Here is a 23,480-nt window from a genome sequence, read left to right as displayed (position 1 = left end):
TTAGTTGCAAGCGGAGTTGTTGTATGTGTCCACGACTTGGCGTTGCATAGGTGGCACTGAGCGACTTCCAGACATCGCGCGTGGTCTTGGTGTTGGTGACCAGTGCCTGAATAGACGGGGAGAGGGTGCCAATGAGACCGCTGTATACTTGGCGATCTTGACGGCGCCATTTTGTTGAACTCGGGATTGGCAGTTACTTCGTCATTGACTGTGGTCGTTGGAGCCGGTGCTGGTTTGGTGCCATCAATGTATCCAGCCAAGTCATATCCATCGAGAAGAGTGTGAACTTGAAGACTCCATGTCATGTAGTTCGTGGAGGTGAGTTTGGTGATGTTGACCATATTAACGTTCAATAAGTTGAGCGTTGCATCAACCTGATCAAAGGGGGCATTCATGGTGTGTTGAGATCGAGATTAAAGAAGAAGAGTATTAAGAAGAAGAAGACGAAAGAAGGTGGCGGCTGAAAAAAAAAATTTAGGGTTATCGGTTTGCTCTTGATACCATGTTAAGAATGTATCTTGATATATCATAATGAGAATACAAGAGAGTATATATACAGACTATAGACTTGGAGGTTAAGTTACATATTAACAGAATGTTCCTAAAACGTAGGACTCGATATATATAACAATAAATGTAAAGTATCATCGCATATCTTCTGATACCACCCACTGTACCACATAAATAATTTGGGGTAGGATTAGACATAGAATTCTCGGCCGCGGGATGCGGCGTTATAGAAACGCCAACTGCCGCGAGATAGACCATTCTAGCACGGGCAATTCAAATTGAGAATTTTACATTTCGGTCGATAAATTGTTTAAGAGAGAAATTTTTAGAACATGGGTTATTCCAAAAGATGATGGTGTCGGCGGGTTGCCATTTAAACTATTCATTCCGTCACTAATTAAGGTTGACTTGTTTAAATGCATTGAAGTGCGTAATGTCAAAATTTTGTAAAGTTCACTGGTACTTCTCCTTTAAAACTTTCACAGAGCAGAAGCTATAGAAACATGTACTTTCAGCCGTGTAAAAACTATATATATTTTCGGCCATTTTTATCAAAATTGCAATAGCTCAAATGGTTATAACTCTTGTTGGTATAAAAGGGTATAAGTTCGAATCCATTTAATATTATATTTAACTTTTCACTGTTATTATTATTTAAATAATAGATGTGGTTCCAACCCAAAAATATTTTTGGCTTTTTCAGTGCCTGGTCTGTTGTTACATTCCACTACACCGGCATGGTCGCCATAAAAAAGGTAGCCAACATTTTATGGTGTGTCATTGTTGCCTCAAAGTCTTTTCGCGCTGGTGGTGACGCAACCAAGCCACTGTAGATCCACAACGATATGTCTCATTCTCTAGATCTTATCTTGTCTTCTTTTTAGATCCGGTCACGAGTGAAGGTACAAAACCCTAATTCTTGTTTTTACTTATTTCTTTTTTTGTTCTTTCTCTTAGATTTTTGATCCCGAGTCTTTGGAAAACCGTAAATTTCTGATTTACTTCTTTTCTCTTTTCTTTTCGCAGATCTAATGAAAAGATGACGATTGATATGAACTCTTCTTACTTTTTTCATTATCGCTTGATAGTAAAAGTTTATATTTAAACCATTCATACCTACATGTTATCTGTAATTATACGTGTAGTTGTTTGATAAGTAAACTATCATATATACATACACATATATATTGTATTGTAATGTGTGGACACCTACACCTACTCATAGGTTGCTAAAACGAATTTGGTTGTAAGATAATTGAGACTTGTATGCAGGTGATTGCATTGAGTGGGGAATAAACATGCGTATATGATATAGGAAAGGGCTTTAAGCCTATTTTTGTGCGTGCAACATGATGGAGTACATCTCGGGTGTTTCATCGTTTTTTGTTGGATCATGTGGAGACCACTTGAGGTGATATGATTTATCGCCAGAGCAGGCATGCGACGTGCATTCCTGTGTGTGAAGTAAAGAATGTGGAGCACATATTACGTGGAAACCGGGTGAGGTGGCATTATCGTGTGAAAGTGGTGGTATGGATCACGCGGGACCAAGTGAAGTTGCGTGTCGCGTGAAGGCGTGGAATTCACGGAGACCACGTGAAGTGGTGATTTCTCACGCGAGAGCATGAGAGACGTGGGGGGGCATGATCTCATGTTGACACCGTCGAAATTTATTCTTATTTCGTGTTGAATATTTTTGCTTTACTAGATGTTTTAGGTAAAAAATTTGTTATGTTGTGTGGTGAATGTTGGGTAAAGATTTCGGAGCTCTTAAAACTTTTTTCATTGAGGTTTTATGGAAATGCTCAACCCTCATTCTTCCCTTCCCTCTTGTAGGTTTGCTTTATATTGGTGGATTTTTGTCAAATAGGTCATGGAATCCTACTTCATTGAAATACATTTTGTTTAGGCCCTTTCAGCTATGTTGGGTCCGGTTTTCACAAAAACAATCTTCCGTTTGATAGAATAAATGTTTGTGGGAGTACGACTAAACTAACGAATTCGTCCATGTAATTTAAAGTAGCACGCAGTATGTCGAGCAAAGTAAACACAACAATCACACAGAGTATTCTTTGACAAATCACAAAAAGAACAATTACACAACTTATTGTACGAAGCACACTTCCAAAACGAAAATAAATAAATAAAAGACCATACAGTAACAAACTTAAACGTACTTATTCATGCAGTAACACAGCAGGCATCACTCATCATCTTCAATTCTTTATCACCTGGCCTTGACATCTTTTCCATCAACTGGCGGGTTAAGCTCCTCCCACGCCTCAATCCAAGCGACCATTGCATCAGCCAACTTCTCAAAGTAAGGATCAACTTCAGTAAGCTTCTCCTTTGTCATGTTGGACAACTCCATATAGCATTTAGCGGCAGTGTCAGATTCTTTGGAGAGACGAAGATTTTGGAAGAAAGGAACCATATCTTCTTGCCAATGAAGTCCCTTGTGCTCTTTCTTTAGGTTCACGAACGGGTTACTCGCTTTGCTATGCCACACATACGGCAGACCGGTTTTGACCCCAAAGCCCAAGTGGTCACACACCACTTTAGCTGCCCAACCAGCCCACATGTCATCGTACCGGGAAATGGGCTGGCCTTCACCCATAAGGCCGAAGTACATAGCAGGTCCAATAAGCTCTCTATTGAAAGCAAGATTCATGCCACACATTGGGTACAATACACCTTTTGGGATTGTCATCACTGCATCAACATACCTGCAAGGACTATTGTAGAGTTTATATCCAGGTTATAAATACGTCATAGACTCATATACCAAAATAATCAAACTGAATGGAAATATTTTTGGACATTAACCAAAACTACAAAAAATCAAGGATCTTGATTTGTATATTATGACCTGATGTTTCGTTCACGAGGCTTCACGAGCTGGGTCGGGGCATCGTAATCAGGGATGTTGAGCCAAAGGCCATGAGAGATGGCGGTTGTGACACCTTCCCTCAAACTGAAAGGGTATCCTCTCACAAAGTCAGTTCCATCTCTAAAAGGGTCATAGAGAGTGTTGAAGTAGTGTGGTGTTGAAGGTGTCTCAAGGTTCTTTATGTGTTGAGCTATCACATTGATTTCTTTCCCACTTGGATCATTTGCCACCTTTTTTGTTTCAATGATTTCATTGAGTTGAGAAATGTGAATATAAACTTTATGCATAACGAGCGGATAGCAAAAGAGACTTACAAAGCAATCATCATCAATGGTGTAGATATACTTCTTCTTGGAAACCATGAAGCCGAAGCAACGACATCCACCATCCTTGTAGGAAATACAATTAGCTCTAGGACCAAGGATCCTGTTAATATCGTTACGGTTGTACAGCTCATAGTCATAACCCTCTGGAACTCGGATATTGATCGAAGGGTCTCCATCCTGGACAATGATTAAATGGTAATGCTTGAGAAATGGCCTCCATTGTTCAAGAAAGTCAAGGCTCCTGATCGTTGGGATCACAATATCGACATCTTCCTTTAACGGTGCGGCTTCGATAGCTTCGAGGTTGTAGCCCGCCATGTTTGGTACTTTGATAGCTAGACGACTGTTTATGAGATGATTGTTTTTGAGTGGAATGGGAGATGGTTTATATAACGGTTTTAGAAACTAAAATTACATTTATTTCCCAAACTTTTTGACATATAGGAAAACCGACAGTCAAAGGATTGGCACAAGTTAAACAGTGTCTACCAAATGTTCTACATGTTTTATAAATTTGTAGTCGTTTGAATATTGCGATCACTAGAAATCATATAGGTTAAATCTCGTTATCGAGAAAATTTAGTTGATCGAAGTTATGGTCTATTTCAATATTTTTTTGTCCTGTTTCTTAAAAAGCATAGTTGTTTCTATACAGAACATGTAACATTTTGGGTACATAAATTAACCATTAACCAAATGGAATAAATTACAGTCATGAACCTACGTTTTTTTTTTGCTAAATGATCATTAACGTTGCACAAACACAAAGATTATAAGAACTTCTCTTCTTATTAGATTTAGAAACTCTCTCAAAACTAAACATTTCAATGTGTTTCTCTTGATGGAACATCTCTCCATGAGAACTGTTTATATAGGAAGAAGCTACATTTTTTCCTAATAATAATATGGAAACATTCCTAAGCTCGATATGTTTTCCTTTTTCCTTAACCTATCAAACTTCACTTTAATGAGTTAACTTGCTCCTTAAGTTAATTGGAATTATCCAACATTCTCCCCCTTAATTCCAACTCGAATCTCGGGTATGTTGATCTTCTGAACTCCGATGAACTTCCATAGACCGTTAATAGGTGCATCGCATTTCTTCGATACGATGTTGCATCAGAACGTGAGTATAGATGCTTCACTGCTTCTCTATGACTCTCTCTTAAGCATCCTATGGTGCTTCGATACGATGTTGCATCAATCTCAGGCTCCTCCTCTGCCTTTGATACTTTCAAACTCGTGTGCATCAGAACGTGAGTATAGTTACATGACTCCATCTTCGTCTTGACAAGTATACCTTGCGCGTATCCTTCTTGTTTGATGTGAATGCCATCAGCTCCTTGCGTTACTTCTATACCAAGATAGTATGTAAGCATCTCGAGGTCTGACATCTCAAATCTTCTTGACATATCATATTTGAATTGCTTGATAACATTGAGCGAAGTCCCTGTTACAAACAAGTCATCGATGTATATAGCTATGATCAGAAGCTCCCCCTTCTGTTTCTTTTGATATACCGCAGGTTCCTTGGTGCACTTCGTGAACTCCATCTCCTTTAGAACACGGTCGAGTTTGATGTTCCAAGCTCTTAGAGCAACTGGTGCAAATACTTCGTCGAAGTCTATGCCTTGTTGTTGCACGTAGCCTTTTGCGACTAGCCTTGCTTTGTATTTGATCACCATTCCATCTGCATTCCTCTTGATCTTATAGATACACTTCAAACCTATCAGTTTCACACCTGCCGGCTTCTTGACGAGCTTCCAGGTCTTATTTTTGATGATAGATTCGATCTCTGCCTTCATTGCATCGATCCACGCTTGTATCACTGCAGTTTCGATGTAACTTTCTGGTTCACCATCGATGGTGAGCAAGAGTCTGCCACCTTCAAATTCAGCAAGTAGGATGTAATCATCGAACCGCTTTGGTTTTTTGATGTTACGACCATATCTTGATGTTACATGCTGGTCTTGGTTTGCATCGTTGTTCTCTGCTACTTGCTCTTGTTCACCTGCGTCTACAGCTTCTTCTTCTTCATTATTGTTTTGCTCTTCGTGGTGTTGGTGATCTTGATGCTCATCACCATCTCCTTCTTCTATAACATCAATATGAGGAAGCTTGAATGATCCTGGTTCTTCGTCCACGTTTCTTGATAGTGTATACGATGCGGTGAGATGTCTAGTTACACCGTTTTCTTCACAAAAACGAATGAAATCAGAAGATGTGAACTCTCCTCCTCTATCGGTGCGAAAATTCTTGAGTTGTAGCTTCGTTTGATTCTCCACGTACTCCTTGAACTTTTTGAACCGATCGAACGCTTCACTCTTCTCTCTTAGCAGCATCGTCCACATATATCTTGAGTAATCATCAATTAAGACGAATACATATCTATTGTTTGCTGGTGTTGATGGTGATATCGGACCGCACAAGTCACCATGTACCAACTCCAATGCGTGTGATGCTCGATACTTTGCTTTAGGCAGGAAAGACTTCCGAGTTTTCTTCCTAACTAAGCAGGCGTTGCACACATCTTTCTCGTGTATCACCTGAGGCATCCCTATTACCATCTCTTTGTCTACCATATTCTTCATGACTCCAAAGTTCACATGTCCTAGCCGTGCATGCCACGTCCATGTAACATCAGTTTCTTGTATTTGAAGACACTTCGGATATTCAACCTCCATTGGCGTCTTGTACAATCGGTTTGGTTGCCTTGCGACTTGTACTAATAGCCTTCCACGGGGATCTTTCAGCATCAGTAAGTCTTCTTTCATATTAACCTCACAACCCATCTCGGTTGCTTGTCCAAGACTTATGATATTGTGTTTAAGACTTGGGATGTAGTAGATATCTTTGAGTGCTCTTCTCTCCCCTGTTTTTCCGATGAACGTGATCGAACCTTTCCCAACAATCTCGATGTTTGATCCATCACCGAATTTGACTTTGCCTTTGATGCTATCATCTAGGTTTGAGAAGAACTCTCTCTTGCCTGTCATATGGTTACTTGCACCATTGTCAAGGTACCATATACTCGTATTTCCATCGTATTCATCAAACCTCTTAGGAAACACTCTCTCTTCGTTGAGGAATACTACTTCATGCATATATAATGCATCCGCTTCTTGTGTTTCCGTTAGGTTAGCTTCTTCTCTTGGTCGTGTAGGACAATGTGACACGAAGTGCCCCATCTTGTCGCATCGCCAACATTTAACCTTAGAGTAGTCCTTCTTGGTCTTGTCTGAAGCTTCTCCTCCTTTGTTATGACCATCAGAAACATTAGACCTTCCTTGTCCTCTTCCTCTTCCACCATAACCTCTACCTATGCCTCTTCCTCGCGAGTTGTTATGGCTTCCACTACCTTGCATATCATTCTTTCCAAACATGAGCTTCGATTGACCTTCATCTTGGGTTTCTTCTTTGATGCGTTCTTCGAAAGCCTTCAATCTCCCAACAATGTCTTCGAATCCCGTTGAATTTAGATCCAGCACTTGTTCTAACGAAGCTACGATGTGAATGAACTTCGTTCTTGGAAGTCCCTTCAAAAACTTCTTTACCAGCTTTGATGCTTCCATTATCTCTCCTAACGCGGCTGCTCTCGATGCTAAGCCTGAAAGTTTTCCTGCGTAGTCATCCACCGTGTCTGTGTCTGTCATCTTCAGTTTGTCGAACTCAGACATCAAAGTTTGTAACGTTGCTTCTCTCACGCGATCAGCACCTAGGTTACGGGATTTGATAGCTTCCCAAATCTTCTTCGATGTATCATGTTCTCCAATCTGAAGTATTAACGCCTCCGGGACTGATTGAAAGATTAGAGCAATCGCCATATTGTTCTTCTTTGCATCGTTACTCCCTGGATCAATCGTATCCCAAACTTCGTATAAACGAAGCATCACTTTCATTCGCATCGACCATACGGTGTAGTTGGTCGATGTTAGCATCGGACATCGTATGTACTTCTTCATCTCAAGACCTTTATCACGTGCTTGAGAATCGTCTCCCATGTTTTGATCGAAGTTACAACTCCTCTTGTAAACGACCTTCGAAACCTGGAGCTCTGATACCAATTAAAGTTGCACAAACACAAAGATTATAAGAACTTCTCTTCTTATTAGATTTAGAAACTCTCTCAAAACTAAACCTTTCAATGTGTTTCTCTTGATGGAACATCTCTCCATGAGAACTGTTTATATAGGAAGAAGCTACATCTTTTCCTAATAATAATATGGAAACATTCCTAAGCTCGATATGTTTTCCTTTTTCCTTAACCCATGAAACTTCACTTTAATGAGTTAACTTGCTCCTTAAGTTAATTGAAATTATCCAACAGATCAACCTACGTACAATACTTCAGTTGTTAATCAGTACCTTGTACAAAATAATGTTTTCGTTAAACCATCAAATGAAACTTTGTCTTTATTGTACCTTTACTGATTAACGAAAGAAACGTTAAAGGTACAAACTAATATTGGAATTGCTTAAGTGAAACAAGAAAGCTAAAAATCAAATCAAATCTCCATCTATATATCTTAAGAATTTTCTTTGTTTCTTGATACCACTATTTCCGTAAAGCCAGTTCCTTGAGTTGTTTTTCCCAGCTATTTTCCTGTTTTACAGTTTCTGAAACTATTTCAGTTAATTAAATTTTAAATTGCCAATAACTCTAGTTAATTTTTTTTTTTTGACATCGAACGGCTATTATATTATTCAAACTTGAGGTGGTCTGGGTAACCAGATCAGAATATAACAACCGATTTAACAAAGCTCTCTATGAAAGGATCTTGCGGTCTTAGCTAAAAAGCCCAAAATTCCATTTTTCCTCTCGGGATATGAGATATCTTGAAATTCAAAAAACATATATGTAGCGTCTTGCTCGCCTCCATTTCTGTTACAAAATTTGGCCAAACATGAGGCTCTTTTATCATCACAATCAAATCTATGCAATCTGTCCCAAAGCTCTGACATGGCGAATGTTGTAACATACTTTTTATTGCCCATCACAGTGCTTCCAATGCCGACAGTAAAGCAGTATTTCGCCTTCTTAAGTTTCGCATCTCCATAAGTTGTATTTTCCCATGTTTTCCTTCCAAACTCAACCACAACCACTAAACTGCGATGTGGAAGTCCATGAATCATCCACAATATATATATTCTCCAAGCTTATGACTTTGGGTTCCTCACAACTATGCTCCTACGGAAAGGGAGGTACCATCTCATTCGCACTAAACCAAGTCTGACACTCACTTTCTACATATTAGACTAACTCCAAAGGATCCCTGTCTATCATCCTTAATAGTTTGTCATTCCGAGCCTTCTAGATATACCAAATTATCCATAATAAGAGTTCTGGTTCAACAATGTAATTCTTTGAGGTAATCCATATTGGCATAAATATTCGGTAGCGGAAAGATGTTAGGACTAGACGGTGTTGTTGAGGGACCATGTTTACAAAACTGAAGAATTCAAATATGGCATGAGTAACAGTTTTTTAGGCTCCCGCATCTTGGACAATAGTTATCACATCTCATCGTGTCAGATTTTTCATTACAGACACTTGCCTTGTAATCTTTTGCCACATAAGATAAGATGATATCTCTTTTGAGGTGCCAATAACTGGAGTTAGCTAAAACCAACATTTTGACAATTGAAATGAAAGTAATGACAAAAGGGCGTTGTTGCGTTACAAATCTTAATAAACTCACGATAAGGTAGTGAACTATATCGAGTTCTGAAAATGAAGGATCAACCGTAACATGAGAAGTGGGAATTCGATGTCTTTGCTTTATTATTATTTATATACTAATGATCAGAATCCACACGAAATTACTTATATGGCTCTTTCTTTTAACATACTGCATACTTTTTTTTTTTTTTTGTAAAAATGTTAAGACATACTGCATACTTTATCTGATAATCGACACGAAATCACTTAAATGGCTCTTTCTTTTAACATACTGCATCCATTGATAACGTATGCATTTGTAGTGTTATAGTATTTTCGTTTAAAGAAAAAAAAAACAGAAGCAAAAACATAAATTTTCATACTGATGTTTAACTAATTATTTTGTATGCATAAGACCACAATATTAATGTATAAATTGGGGGACAATCGCATTTTAAACACTGAAAGTGTCACTTTTTAGCACTTTAAACACCAAAATTTTTTTACTAGCATTTTAAACCTTCAAAGTGACATTTTTATCATAATAAACCTCCAAAGACGTTTTCCTGTTCATAGACGACCGGTACGGTTCATTTTAAAGGTCAAAATGATGACGTGTCGGTTTCTTTTTTTAAAAAAAAAAAAATACAGAAAAATACAGAAAAAAATTGAATGAAATTGGAAAAAATTGTAAAAAATTTGAAACAAAATTTTTTAAAAATCTAAAAATTCAAAAAACATAAAAAATAAAATTAAAATTTCAAACTTAAAATAAAATAAAATATTAAAAATTCTAAAAGTTCAAAAATAAAATCTAAAATTATAATGTCAAATTAAAAAAAGAAATTTCTTATTTTTTTAAAAAAAAATTATAAAATAAGATCTAAAATTAAAAAAAAATTCCCAAAAAGATTTTCTAAGAAAGAAAATGACCAAAAATGTTTCACTAAAGATGCAAAAGACACTTATGCTCTAAATATATAAATACAAATAAATAAAGAAAAATTTGAAATTATTATTTTTAAAATATTTTAGATCTTATTTTAGAATTTTTCAAATTTTATTTTCGTTTTTAAATTTGACATTTTAATTTTAGATCTTATTTTTGAATTTTTAGAATTTTTAATATTTTATTTTATTTTTAAGTTTGAAATTTTAATATTTATGTTTTTTGAATTTTAATTTTTTTTTTTTAATTTTGTTTTGAATTTTTTATAATTTTTTTCCAACTTCATTCAATTTTTAATTTGTAAAATGAACAGTATCGGTCGTCTATGAACTGGAAAACGTCGTTGGAGGTTTATTATGATAAAAATGTCACTTTGAATGTTTAAAGTGCTAGTGAAAAACCTTTAGTGTCTAAAGTGTTAGAAAGTGACACTTTCGGTGTTTAAAATACGATTTTTCCTGTAAATTGGTAATAATGAATCAGATTACATTTAATAGTGTTTTTATGCAAGCTGGTTACATACGTTTTGACCGACCATGACAATATATTCGTGAGCCTCATGTATATATTGGTGAACCCAACCAATACCTTTTTACGATATATTAACAGAAAGATTACACTCATGACCCAATCTGAGCATAGTTTAGTGAATAATAGCCTTGGCCTCCAAACTTTTTCGAAGTTATATATTTACACATAAGTCTTCAAACTATGTAAAAAGAATCTTTTATTAAAACTCTTATTAATTAATATTTATCGTCCCCAAAATTCCAGATTTAGTCACACTACCATTATTGTAGCAAATTGAAGTCCACATGACAGCAAAAATAAAAAAAATTCAAGTTGATATCCCACATATAAATGTATCACAAAAGAGGTTCTCTCTAACCTTCACTTTAGAAAAAAACAGTAATCGTAGGATTCAAATTATAACTAAAGTTCGGGTAGGATTCAAACAGTAATTAATGGTAGGATTCTAACTAAAGTTCGGGTATGAAATTCAAATTATTGTTCGGTTTGAGTATGAGATCGCACTTACTCATTGTTCAAGTCCGAAAAAGCACGACCAAAATTATACGAGTTGAAATCAACACTTTTTCTTTATCCGACTAGGCATGGTTTAACGGTTGACTAACGATAAACCATGTATAGTCGGATAGAATTAGTTAGTCAAGGTAGAATTTCATGTTACGGAATCAAATTTGGATCGAAATTTTAAAAAAATCTCAGTTCAGGAATGATTTCGTACTTATGTTTTATTTGGATCTAAAAAGACACGACGCAAATTGTTGGAGTCTAAAGGCCATTTTCCTGTAAAAATCCTGAAGGTTTGTGGTTATATGTTTTTGCAATGTGTTCACGAGCCAGTCTTTCTATTTTGTTAACCATGTAGTGGGGGGACTGGTCGAGGTTTGGGGTGTAAAAGAGAGACAGACCAAGTGTATACATGAAATCCTAGGTCACAACTTCCTGAAATCTCAGTCGCGAACAAATTAAGAAAGAAAAAAAACATAGCAACAAATGGAATCCGATGACATGAAAACATAGAAGTGACATGTGACTTCTTGTAACAGCAAAACTCTAATTTTCTCTCTCTCTCAAAACTCTGTTCTTTGCTTCCTGCAAACACACCAAACAAAGACTTAGAAGAGTAGTTCCCAAACAACAGTTTTCATCTAATGATTACTGAAAAAGCAAATTTCTTCGTTAACCATCTTTCCCTTGAATGACAAATGCTCAACACAAATTTTACATTGATCAGATTCTAGACTTGTATATGACAGTGATCAAAAGCTACTTGTTTGGATAAATTTCAACAATCTCTCATTGAATATGAAGTACTCAGATATTGAATGCACTAAACATAAAGACCTTTTTTCTTGACACAACTGAGAACACCATTGTATAATCCAACCACAGGAGAAGCATGATGGGTCCTAACAAGAATTGATGCTACACCAACCAATTGTTGAATCACACCATTCACATACAACCGATCTGAAATAAATTGAAGAAAAAGAAAGAATATACCTAAGTGGCGCCGACGATGATGTTGTTGATGGGAATAAAGATGAGCTTCACAAAGAAGCCAACGAATCCCATCACTACAAACCCTATCGCCGTACGAACTGCAACTTTCGTGAACTCTACAAACGAAAATCAAAACCATCGCTTAGGTCAATTCACAGGTCGAGATCCAGCAGAATCAATAGATTTCAAAACAAAACAATACCTTTGCGATCTGGTTTGTGGCAACGCTTAACGAGACGGATGCTATCCTTAGCGAAGTCTCTGAGAGGATCAACGACGGAATCAATGGCGTCCATGGCGATAATAGTTGGTTGCTTGCTTTTGATGATCTGAATCTTCTTTGTGTTTCTTTCTTGAAAAAATTACCCTTTAACATACTTTTACCGACCGTTTTAACATATTGGTATACTTTCAACATAAGGTATACTTCTCAGTAATGAAATGACATTAATACCCTTCTTTTCAACTAAACCTAAAGCTAACTAAAAAACTCCTAATCGTATACACATCATTTAGTTATGTCCAAACCCTAAATCAGCTATTAGATTCATACGATTTCACCGGTTCTTAAGTTCTCAACCCCAAAACAAAAAAATAGTATTATCAACTCCGGCTGGAACACCACTCTTCTCCGACTCTGTTCTCGATTTCCAATTTTTTAGAAGACCGTCACCTTGCTTTGATCGAAAACGATGAAAGGTTTCTACTTTCTGCAACTTTTCAATCCTTTTATGATGTTGTAAACACTTAATCTATCAGTTTCCTTTTCTTCTCATCCTTTCTTCTAACCTACCTACCAGCGACAATACACGGCCAGATGCAAAATTCCCGAACGTGTCTTTGCACATATAGATTCCCGAAGAGACGATTGAACATCTGCTCAAAACTGGATTTTTGTGGTCAACAAACGGTCGGTGCTGACCACAATCACTTCACTCACTCATATCCCTGACCACAAAACCTCCACCGGAAGCCTTCTGGTCCCTGACCCCAACACTCAACCCATCAACGCCTCCACCAGTGAGCTACTTCATGCTGACCACATGCCCACACACGCACACAGCCACCGCCAGTGCACACAGCCACCAAAACCTAAACACAGCTTTCCTTCCGCTGCCACTGACCACGCCTTACCTGACCACACTTCAATTCCACAAAGGACTATCTGACCACAAAAGAGACCAAGCATTTAATGAACAGAGACGTCTTTTCCCTTTTCATGCTACTTGTACTATGTTAAACATCAGCCAATGGATCTATCTTAAAAGAAAACAATCTAATGGTCCAGATTGAAGCCCAGAACTCCATAAACCTATCCGTATTAATGCCAAAATAGCTTTATATAATGAGTCTTTAAAAACGGACGAGACTAGTGTGCTTTCAAGTTTAGTAACTAGGGGCAATTTAGTCCAATAAAGTCATAAAAGCAAGTCCAAAGTACACCTCAAGCAAAAAGTATGTCAACTAGAAAAGACACAAGCTCAAAGTATGTCATTGCGTAAATTTCTCTTCTTTCTTTAATGACGAAAGAAATCGGAGGAAACGATGAAAGATGCAAAAGATCAGAGAATTTTTGAAGACCAATCACAAAGCGAGACACGATAACAGGTGGACTAAGTTGCCACGTAAGCATACAGAATATATTGGGCTTTGTATCATCTATTCTTGTCACTATACGACTCATCTCTATTCAAGGGATGCCAATCGGCTGGCCGGCCTGACCCAACCCAAAATCCGCAAAAGCCCTTTCTCATCTAAGCTCGGTCAGGTTCAGAATTTTTTTCGGCTTTTATAAAGTCTGGTCTTAAAAGGGTTATAGGTTTTTTTCGGCATTTTGAGCTTTATAAATTATCATCCGTATATGTTTATAAAATCCAAAACTAAAATCGTTATTTTACGTAATAAACAGTAATAGCGAATAGAAATAAAACAAAATCTTTCCAACTATAAACAGTAGAAACTGCAGGATCAAGATTAGGATGTTCTTCAGTAACTCCTACATTCTCATTATCAACAAGAGCTATATAAAAAAATATTTAATTATTACATATATATCAATATAAGATAAAGTTTTAAAAATATCTAAAAGTTTGGATCAAATCTTTCCAACTAAGCATGTATACAATCAGTGCTTCAACATGTCTTGGCAGGAGATAAGTTATATATTTGTTTAAGACATGAACACTAATGCTAAAACTAGACTTTGATGCCGCTATAGTTATAGGAATTCTATATTTATTTAAAATATTAACACTAATTCTATATTTGTTTAAAACATAAGTACATTTGCTAAATAATTAAATAAATTAAAAATCCCAATTTTTTAAAGCTCAAACGGACTACACCCAAAAAGCCCAAATGTTTTGCTTATATAATTATCCCCAAGCCCAAATATTTAAAAGGCTGGGCGAGCTTTGGTCCTAATTACATGTTTACTCTATTCCCACGTCTGCCAGCTTATTAGTGCTGGGAATCGGAAACCCACCCTTTTTAATCAATCCTGCTGTGGATTGAGTCAATTTTTAAAATTTAAAACTCCGATCCACATATACCACAAAGAAAAAAAAGTTAATTTATGCATTAGGTCGTCCTAAATTTGCAGATAATCCATGAGATCCGCAAATAATTTTAATTATAATAAAAATAATAATTTTAATTGTATATTAATTGTTTTAAATTTTAAAATAAATTATATATTTATATTCAAAGTTAAATAAATATTTTTATATTTTATATACTTTTACGAATTTTACAAAAAAAAATTTACTAAATAAATTTTGCAACATATGTGAAACTAAATAAATTTTGCAACATATATGAAACTATGATAAAAATATTAGTAACCTATAGTAGTAATAGTTTTCATATACTATAGACAGAGCATGCACAACAAATTTCACAATGCTGCAACCAACTATTTCAACTAACATTTCCCATTTACTATAGACACAACATGCACAATACATATACATATATATATATATATATATATATATATATAAAATAAATTATACTATTACATTGTCTCATATAGAATAGGCACACATAATTGAATGAGGTGAAGATTATAGTAAGCATGTCTACTATAGTCAATACGAGTGAAAAAGACAACCATAGCTATACAAGTGTAACATTTTCTATTTATTATAGGCAGAGCATTCACACCATTTAACACAATCATGGAAGCACATACGTATATAGATCATATTATTTTAAATTCTTCTGGGTAACTATACCATGAACATCTCCCATATAGTATAGTCCTATCATCACACCACATCACTGTCTCCCTAACCAAGAACCTTATGTTGGAAAAGAACGAAGAAAACACCGAAGGTGACCAAATCTGAAAAATCAAAGGTGTTACCAATTTAATTTGTGTCAATACTGGACGAGATCGGTTCGAAACTTAGACTATATGAAATCAAACAAAACTTACCTTGATTCATTGGCTTTGGAAACTCAACCACGCCGCCATGAAATTGAAAGAACCACCAGAACCCTAACTTTCAATATCCTACTTATGCCGCACAACCGAACCGTTCATCGCTAATTTCAAATTTTCCGTTCTTGAACTCAGATTTCCACATACTCTCTTCAAATCCCTCTTCTTCGTCGCTAGCAAGAGTTTGAAAAATAAAAACATTTTTATTCATTTCCAAGATAAAGAGAGGACGCACTCATTCACGTTAACACGCACAGTGAAAGGTATTTTTGGCACTTTCCATAACAATATGTAACATATCATAACCAAAATAGTGTTATGCGTATAAATTTAATTCCTCCTTTTCTTATGTATATGCACTCCAATTTCCATGTTTGTAATGCTCCAGAGAACTTACTCTCTACTTCCAAATAAAAAAATAAGTTATAAATTTCTTCACTCCTTTTGTGCTCATTATTAGACTAAGCTTGTTTTTGATGTTGTTATCAATGGTTTTCCTTAACATTTGTAGATGTATGTAGGGATGTTAAAATGATTTTTTTCAATTGGTTTTAAATGGAGTTTAAATATAAATAAATTCCTATTTAGACCCATTTAGTTTTTTTTTTTGTCAAACAGACCAATTTAGTTTAATGTGTTTTAAATGGGTAGTTATGTTTGAACAAAAAAGGTAGTTATGTTAAGACTCATTTATTAAATGGTTTTTATTTAAAATTAGTGGGGATCATGTTAATCTATTTAACTTAATATATTTAATTAATTAAAAAATCAAAAATGCAATTTGCGGCTTTGGTGGAAAATCACGATTTTTCAATTTCGGCAGGAAACGCTATCTATTCTGAGAAAACTCGGTTTCATGGCTACGGCGGAAAACACGATTTTTCTGTTTCAGCAGAAAACACTAATTTGTGGTTTTGACGGAAAAAACTATTTCACGGTATAGCGGGAAAACATGATTTTCCAATTTCAGTGAAAACTGCGATTTTACAGTTTTGGTGCGAAAATACAATTTTGTGGTTATATCGAAAAACCATAACTATGGTTTGGCAAGAAAAAAAAATTTAGTGGGAATGCGATTTTACAATTTGTGGGAGAACACAATTTTGCAGTTTTTGAGGGAAAACATGATTTTGTAGTTTTGGCGGGAAAATTCGACCAGTTTGTAAAAATAAGTTTAACATTACTACCTTTTAGGTGGGACTCCATCATATAACTCTGTCAATTCTGAGAGCCTACCTCAAATAAGTTTCAAATCATTTACCACATTAATTTCTTTCAACGATCTTAGTCCCAATCCTCCTTCAATCTTAAATTTGTAGATGTCCACTGATGCTACTTTAGCTCTTGTGGTATTTAGCTTCGGTTCTGACCAAAGAAATGCAGAACATAATTGTTTGATCTCCTTGATCCACTGCCCTGGAAGACGATATATCTGAAGCCTAGAAATTAACAGTACTCATCAAGACTGAACGAATCGGTTGTAGTCGGCCGGCATATGACAAGAACCGACTCGTCCAAGTGTTTATAAAAGCTTGATCTTTTAAATTAGTGGCAAGTAATCATGTTTGTCATCGCTTTGGTAATCAATGGTAACCCCAAATACTGCACTGGGAGCTCCCCTTCAGCAAACGGAAAATTGGTTAATATCGAGCTGCACATTTTTGTCGGAACACAAGCCATATAGACCATTGATTTCTCCAAACTTCTACACAACTCAGCCCATGTCGCGAACTCAACAAATACTGAAATGGCACCCTCTATCGACTGTTTTGTACCTTCTACAAAGACCAACAAATCATCGGAAACCGCAAATGGATGATTGCCATGCCACAAACGATTCACTTTCTAAAGAAGGAAAATAAAATCCCTTGATATGCATCAATCAAAATTTCATAATTAATTCGCCAAACTGGAATCTCGAACCGGGATTCGGATTTCATAAACCATCGGCCTCAGATACACCAACCAAGTCGGAATCAATATCCAACATGTCTGATGACCTGAGACAAGCTAAACTCCGGGGGGAGGTACTATTTTTAGAGACGGATTTTACCCCACTCCAGACCCAGTCCAAGAGTCTGATCACGTGTCACTAGCAAAAAAAAAGAAGACAATAGTCCCTCGAAGGTCGAAGGGTCCATTCCGAATTGACATAATCAAAACCAAAACATAAAAAAAAAAAATCAAGGCATTTAAGTGGACCATAAATGCACATGAAAACTCGCCGGAGATTGCGCCATTATGATCAACACCATCAACACCTATAAAAGGGTACCACAAAGAATCCCATTCTAATTTCTTCATATCAAACTTATAGTCTAATGCCTTTGTACTCTCTTGTTCTCAGATTCCCTTCGGGTTGTACCAGCTCGCATTATCAATAAAACACGCACTTTTTCATACTTAATTAGTCTATTTGTTTTTTTTAGATTACTTCTCATGCACGTTATTGTAATTATGTATCCTATTTCTGAGTGAATTTTGAGATCAATCACTACTCTTAACTTGGTGCTAGATCAATACAACCTAGACACCAACTAAGAGTTTATCCATTCTTAACTTGCTGCTGGACCAATACAACCCACATCAACTAATTGACTGTCATTATACACCAACAGTTCAGCATTTAACAAGATGAAGAACATGAGAAATTAGAGAGGAAGAGAAGAAAATAGAGAAAGAGACCCTTACACACATCTCTCTGGTTCAATCTATCTACTACTACTCCCAGTGAAACGGAAACATTTGTGGAAGAGCCACAACCTCATTACCGGATGTAACTGACCCATCAGAGACTGCACTTACATTCTCAAACAATGCGGGCCTGTAAAAAACCGTATCTACTGCTTCTTGGGACAAAGAAAGTGGTATTGACGAGGAAGATGATGACAGAAGAGAGAGAGCAAAATCAGAGTCATGCGTGCAACTCGTCATTCTCTCACACAAGGATGCTGTTCTCGAGCTCTCTTCTTCTTGCAAGAAAGGGAACTGTTTCCCTGTGCTATTTAGAGAAGAAGAGTCTGGGAACATAATGCCGGTCTTTGCAGGAGAAGAACCAGCATAGCTCTGGTTCTGCCCGTAACTCGAACCATTGGCCATAGCTTCGCTCACAAGACCGTTTCCCCAGCTCGAGGTCGCAACAGATGTAGTTGGAAACACATGTGAAGCGCCAGGAAACTCCACCAATTTGCTACCTGACAACAAAATGGTGCTTAGGAACTAAGTATATTGGATCCTAAGAAACAAAAAATTTCTTAACCTTGGAAGAAGTGTGCAGGAGGAGCGATGTGGTCGGTCTGAGGCTTCCGTCTTCTACGATTGTGTCCATCAAGACGTTTCCTACAACTTCTCTTCCCGTCATCAAACTCTTCCAAAGCATGAAACCTACGTATACAGACATGGTAAAGTTATTAATACACAAAAGCACATGTTCAACTATCCAACATACTTACAAGTTTACCTGCTGCACTGTTGACAAAACCTCTGTTTTTGACCACTGATTGTAACCACAGGAGTTTTAGAATGGACATCACAGACCTTATGTCTTTTATGATACTCTCTAGAGTTACTAAAATCAGAATCACATCCATCAACAAGACAAAACGGGATCTGGTTGTTTTCAGTAGCATTCCCTCTTGTCCTTTTGGACGAACCAGAGTTTCTTGAAGCTTCTGGTTTGGGAAAGGCAGTAGTCTCTTTCCACTTACTTAGACATGTCACTTGTTCTGTATTACCAAAAGCAGAGGAGGAGTTTCCGATGTTCCTACCTAGTTTTAGATCAAATGAGAACTCTCCTTTTGGCTCCAATCTTGGTGATGATGATGACCCATCTATTGGAGTTAAATCCGGTACAGATTCTTGATCGAAATGGGGTAAAGAACCGGAGCTGAGTTTGAAGTTCCAGTCCATTTAAAGATTGTGTTTGTTTTTTTCTTCTTATCAATCACTATAAAACGAAACCACAGTCTCAAAAAAAAAAAAAAAAAAGAAACTACAGTCTCAAGATTTCTTCTTTTGGTCCTGTTGATCTAAACTGACAACGAGGTTTAAGAAAGGAACAGAAAAAATCAACTTTCAAACATGAAACCCTAGTCATTTTGATGCTGGGAAACACAAAGGTGTGTAATTTCAAGAAAAACACAAAAAAAAAACTCTTTTTTAATTTTCAGTTGAAAAACACAATTATTATTTCCAATTTTCTGTTTTGACTACAGTTAATTACAAATTACCAAAAAGGGGCAAAGCTTATCGTATTGAAAAAGGTAATGGGAAGTGCAGAAATGTACAACTAGAACAGATCTTTTTTTTTTTTTTTTTTTGATCAAAAAAAAAAAGAAAAAAGGAACGAAAAAAAAAACAAGAAAAATATATAACTTTCAGTTTTATGTTTCACTTCATCATAAAATTACTAACATCCTCCGCAAGAATTTAAAAATGCAAAAAGGAGAAAGTTCAAAAAAAAAAAAGAGAAAGATTAAAGAAAGATGAAACATGTTATTCATAATCATAAATTATCGGTTAAAAAAGGTGCGGTAATTGAACGTTGAGCAATCTTACCAAATCCATGCACCAACCAGTAGTCAGTAGAAGAAACCGCAAAAGAAAAAAACGAAATATACAAAAATGGACAAGTCAGAAAGAGAGAAGATGGATTTTCTTTTGCGAGAGATAATGGAAACAAGTCGACAACAAGAGGGGCTGCTGCCTGCTGCTGCAATAATGCAGCGAGAGAGAGTGCGAAAGAGGAAAAAAAAACCTATAACTAAGTTTTAAAATATATATATATAAGTTTAAAAACAAGTTTACAAAACGAAGCTTACTTTAATTGTTTCTTTGCTTTCCTAATATAGGATTTGTTGATATCCTTTTTTAGAGAGAGGAAAGGGACAGCTGTTGTTGGTTGTTCTTCTGCTAACTCTTGTATTTTTTTTTTCTTTATTTGTTTTGTGGGGTTTATTTGTCTGCCATCCAACAAGTTTGAAACTCTGAAATGAAAAGTACACAATAATATTAATTAAATGTTTATATATTTTATATTTTAGTTGTTCAGAAGAAAAATATATATTTTATATGTTAATGCTACAGTTGTCTTATCAATTGGGACATGGATATAAAACATGCAGGTTGGATTTAATATTAATTTTATTATTGAAATTAGGATTTCAAAAATTTTAAGGCTAAAATTTGTATTTTCATGTTAGAATTAAAGAATCTCCCAAACATAAACAGATTTAAAAATCGTAGAGGCACGAAGGGTCATAAGAGCATGATTATTGGAAGGTTCTCTTAGCGGAATATAAGAATCTGTCTTTTAATTTTTAACTAAAAAAGCTAAGAATCATTTATTAGGATGGATTTCTTAGCGGAATATAAGAACATGTCTCTTTTATTTAAGAGTCGGTTCTTAGTTTTTTTAGTTAAAAGTTAAGAGTCAAATTCTTATAATCCGTTAAGAACTTCACCTTAAAAACCCTCCAATAATCATGCTCTATTGTCTTTCTGTCCATGTCCCACTTTATCTGAACGATAAATGTAAATACACCCAACTGGTTTTTTTTTGAACATTTACACCCAACTGATTTATAATCAGTATATACATGTTATGTCTTAAGCATGTGATTATCCAAATATTTACTTTATTTCCATCAACTATCCACAACTTTATGTTAATGTTATATAGTACACAATACATATATATATATATATAGCAATAGCAATCCATCCGATTTTATTAGTTCTCAAACATGATCACCGATTTTCTTACGGGACAAAGATGATTTTTCACTACTGAGATTAACAAGCCTCTCTGTTATGGGAGCAATGAACATCCGATAGAGTTTCATCACATTTACATGAAGAATGTCAAACTTTCTTTTTATTCTATGAAGTGTACGAAGGTCTTACAATTTTTAGAAGTAATATTCGCTTTATCGGGTATGTCTACACCAATAGAAGAACTGATTTTCGCTTTTTACATAAACTGTATTAAATTCTTTCCTAACTTCATAATCTAACATATTCCAAAAATATACAATGGCAGACAAATTTACACTTAATGTTAAAAGTTTTGTTGCTGTGATTTATGTTGATTATGTTCTCTAGTGGTTTAATTTTCTGAATCCGTAATCAGTTCTAAGTAGTATTGTATAATTTTTTGTTGACAAAAAAGTAAAAAAGAAGATAAATAGTATTTTCAATAGTATGTTGGTTTTTAAATGTTTATGATGAACATAAATAATAAAATGGAAAATAATAAGTAAAGAGGTATATAATGCTTTTTTGCTTACATACTATTGAAAATACTAATAAAACAGAGCATGTGAACGTGCTTCGCACCTCACAAACATCTTCTTCTGTTTTTTTCCCTCCCCATCTCTTTCTTTCCCCAATACACGCTATTTCTTTGAACCACAGTCACGCTTTCACGGGTCACAAGTCAATAAATAACATGTTTTTGGTTTTCTGTTTTTTTTTTCCAACAAGTAATAAACATGTTTTTTTTTTCAAAGAACATGTTTTGTCTTCAGAAAATAAAACTAGATCTCTATTAGAGATGGATTTAACTCTCTCATTTAAATCTTTATTAGGCCTAAAACAGAAAAGTCAGTTGTAAATAGAAATTAGAAGGAAAAAATCATGAAAAAGGATCTAAAATGTAATAGATTATAAAAGGCATCATAAGTCAACATATTGGAGGTGGGGTTTACTCCATTCCAAACCCGATCTAAGATCCAATTCAGTAAACCAAAAGACCATTAGAAGAATAACATGGCCCATGAAGAAAGAAAACAATTATAAACTCGAAATAGAGATAATTCCGACCTGACATGACCCGGTCAAACCAAAACGTTAAGAAAATCAACATTGAAGACAGTCTTCAATGCACCAGATCCTCACCGGAGATCATGTTGCCGTAACAATCCTTCTCCAAATATCTATAAAATGATGGCAAAAGAGAACGAGAAAGGATCCAAGGTTTTTCATACATCATTTTATTCTCAGATTACTCTAGAGTTTACCTGTATTTTTATACCCCATGTTCATCACACTTATATAAGCTCAGAGATCAATAATAATCGATTTTTGATACCAAAATCATCAATAAACATTATTTTTACATATTACTTCGTTGATACATCAGTATAAATCGTAAGTCTAATTTCTAAATGGATTTTGAGATCTATCATTTAACGCTAGAAGGTGGGTACAAAAGTCTCTGAAAGTTCCGAAGAGAAACACATATCGCAATGACTGAAGTACATTTAACAGGAAACAACTTGAGTCTCACCTGCAAAGACATCAATTCAATGCAGATAATGTTGGATAAGCTTGAGTTGCAAGTTTCTTTTTCCTTATTTAAAGTTATGTTTATCTATAAGAATTAGGATATTATGTTTTGTGATAATACTATGAGGATTAGGAGTTGTCTAAGTCCTATATATAGTGATGCATATTGTGATGCATAGGTGTGTGAGTTTGTGATCTTGATATTGAAATTGGTGATTGAATAATAAGAAAAGAACTTCTTATTGATATTGTGATTCTATATTTGGTATCAGAGCATAAAAGCAATGTGATCAGCCTTCAATTAACACAATGACTGATGCAAAAGACGATCTTGTGCTAAGCAACAAAGATGTCGGAGCCGCCTCTGTTAAACTTCCAATGCT

General features: G+C 35.5%; 3 protein-coding genes across 6 annotated transcripts; all 3 read right to left on the bottom strand.

The window, feature by feature from the left end:
• Positions 1–2,554: 2,554 nt before the first annotated feature.
• On the bottom strand, positions 2,555–4,134 carry LOC106388463 (probable UDP-arabinopyranose mutase 4). Of its 2 annotated transcripts, none has more exons than XM_013828539.3 (3): positions 3,715–4,134; positions 3,380–3,630; positions 2,555–3,236 (listed from the first exon to the last, which is right to left on the bottom strand). In XM_013828539.3, exons 1-3 carry the CDS (start codon positions 4,042–4,044, stop codon positions 2,738–2,740), a joined length of 1,080 nt encoding a protein of 359 aa, XP_013683993.1. In that variant the 5' UTR covers positions 4,045–4,134; the 3' UTR covers positions 2,555–2,737. The 2 variants fall into 2 exon arrangements, with proteins under 2 accessions (XP_013683993.1, XP_022554969.1); XM_022699248.2 differs by having other exon boundaries at positions 2,555–3,245; positions 3,715–4,114.
• Positions 4,135–11,745: 7,611 nt separating this feature from the next.
• On the bottom strand, positions 11,746–12,852 carry LOC106385548 (protein transport protein Sec61 subunit gamma-1). 2 transcript variants are annotated; one of them, XM_013825461.3, is made up of 3 exons: positions 12,568–12,828; positions 12,366–12,481; positions 11,746–11,954 (listed from the first exon to the last, which is right to left on the bottom strand). In XM_013825461.3, the coding sequence occupies exons 1-2, from the start codon at positions 12,659–12,661 to the stop codon at positions 12,366–12,368; spliced, it is 210 nt and encodes a 69-aa protein (XP_013680915.1). In that variant the 5' UTR covers positions 12,662–12,828; the 3' UTR covers positions 11,746–11,954. The 2 variants fall into 2 exon arrangements, with proteins under 2 accessions (XP_013680915.1, XP_013680916.1); XM_013825462.3 differs by lacking the exon at positions 11,746–11,954 and adding an exon at positions 11,988–12,287 and having other exon boundaries at positions 12,568–12,852.
• A 5,544-nt stretch (positions 12,853–18,396) lies between these two features.
• On the bottom strand, positions 18,397–21,367 carry LOC106385549 (squamosa promoter-binding-like protein 13A). 2 transcript variants are annotated; one of them, XM_013825463.3, is made up of 4 exons: positions 20,368–21,366; positions 19,271–19,756; positions 19,070–19,194; positions 18,397–19,004 (listed from the first exon to the last, which is right to left on the bottom strand). In XM_013825463.3, the coding sequence occupies exons 2-4, from the start codon at positions 19,717–19,719 to the stop codon at positions 18,532–18,534; spliced, it is 1,047 nt and encodes a 348-aa protein (XP_013680917.1). In that variant the 5' UTR covers positions 19,720–19,756; positions 20,368–21,366; the 3' UTR covers positions 18,397–18,531. The 2 variants fall into 2 exon arrangements, with proteins under 2 accessions (XP_013680917.1, XP_048606864.1); XM_048750907.1 differs by having other exon boundaries at positions 19,271–21,367.
• Positions 21,368–23,480: the final 2,113 nt, after the last annotated feature.

The sequence above is a fragment of the Brassica napus genome, chromosome C3 (assembly GCF_020379485.1).
Source record: "Brassica napus cultivar Da-Ae chromosome C3, Da-Ae, whole genome shotgun sequence".
NCBI classification, from domain to species: domain Eukaryota; kingdom Viridiplantae; phylum Streptophyta; class Magnoliopsida; order Brassicales; family Brassicaceae; genus Brassica; species Brassica napus.
Note: the sequence above shows the minus strand (reverse complement) of the source record. Positions and strands in the feature narration are given on the sequence as shown.

Coding starts and splice junctions, on each gene's coding strand:
- LOC106385548 (XM_013825462.3), bottom strand. CDS start 12,661: ATGGACGCCATTGATTCCGTCGTTGATCCTCTCAGAGACTTCGCTAAG. Junction 12,482..12,567: donor CCACAAACCAGATCGCAAAG/GTATTGTTTTGT, acceptor TTTCGTTTGTAG/AGTTCACGAAAGTTGCAGTT.
- LOC106385549 (XM_048750907.1), bottom strand. CDS start 19,719: ATGGACTGGAACTTCAAACTCAGCTCCGGTTCTTTACCCCATTTCGAT. Junction 19,195..19,270: donor TTTTGTCAACAGTGCAGCAG/GTAAACTTGTAA, acceptor CTGTATACGTAG/GTTTCATGCTTTGGAAGAGT. Junction 19,005..19,069: donor TCCTGCACACTTCTTCCAAG/GTTAAGAAATTT, acceptor TTTTGTTGTCAG/GTAGCAAATTGGTGGAGTTT.
- LOC106388463 (XM_022699248.2), bottom strand. CDS start 4,044: ATGGCGGGCTACAACCTCGAAGCTATCGAAGCCGCACCGTTAAAGGAA. Junction 3,631..3,714: donor CCATTGATGATGATTGCTTT/GTAAGTCTCTTT, acceptor GAAACAAAAAAG/GTGGCAAATGATCCAAGTGG. Junction 3,246..3,379: donor CCTCGTGAACGAAACATCAG/GTCATAATATAC, acceptor ACTCTACAATAG/TCCTTGCAGGTATGTTGATG.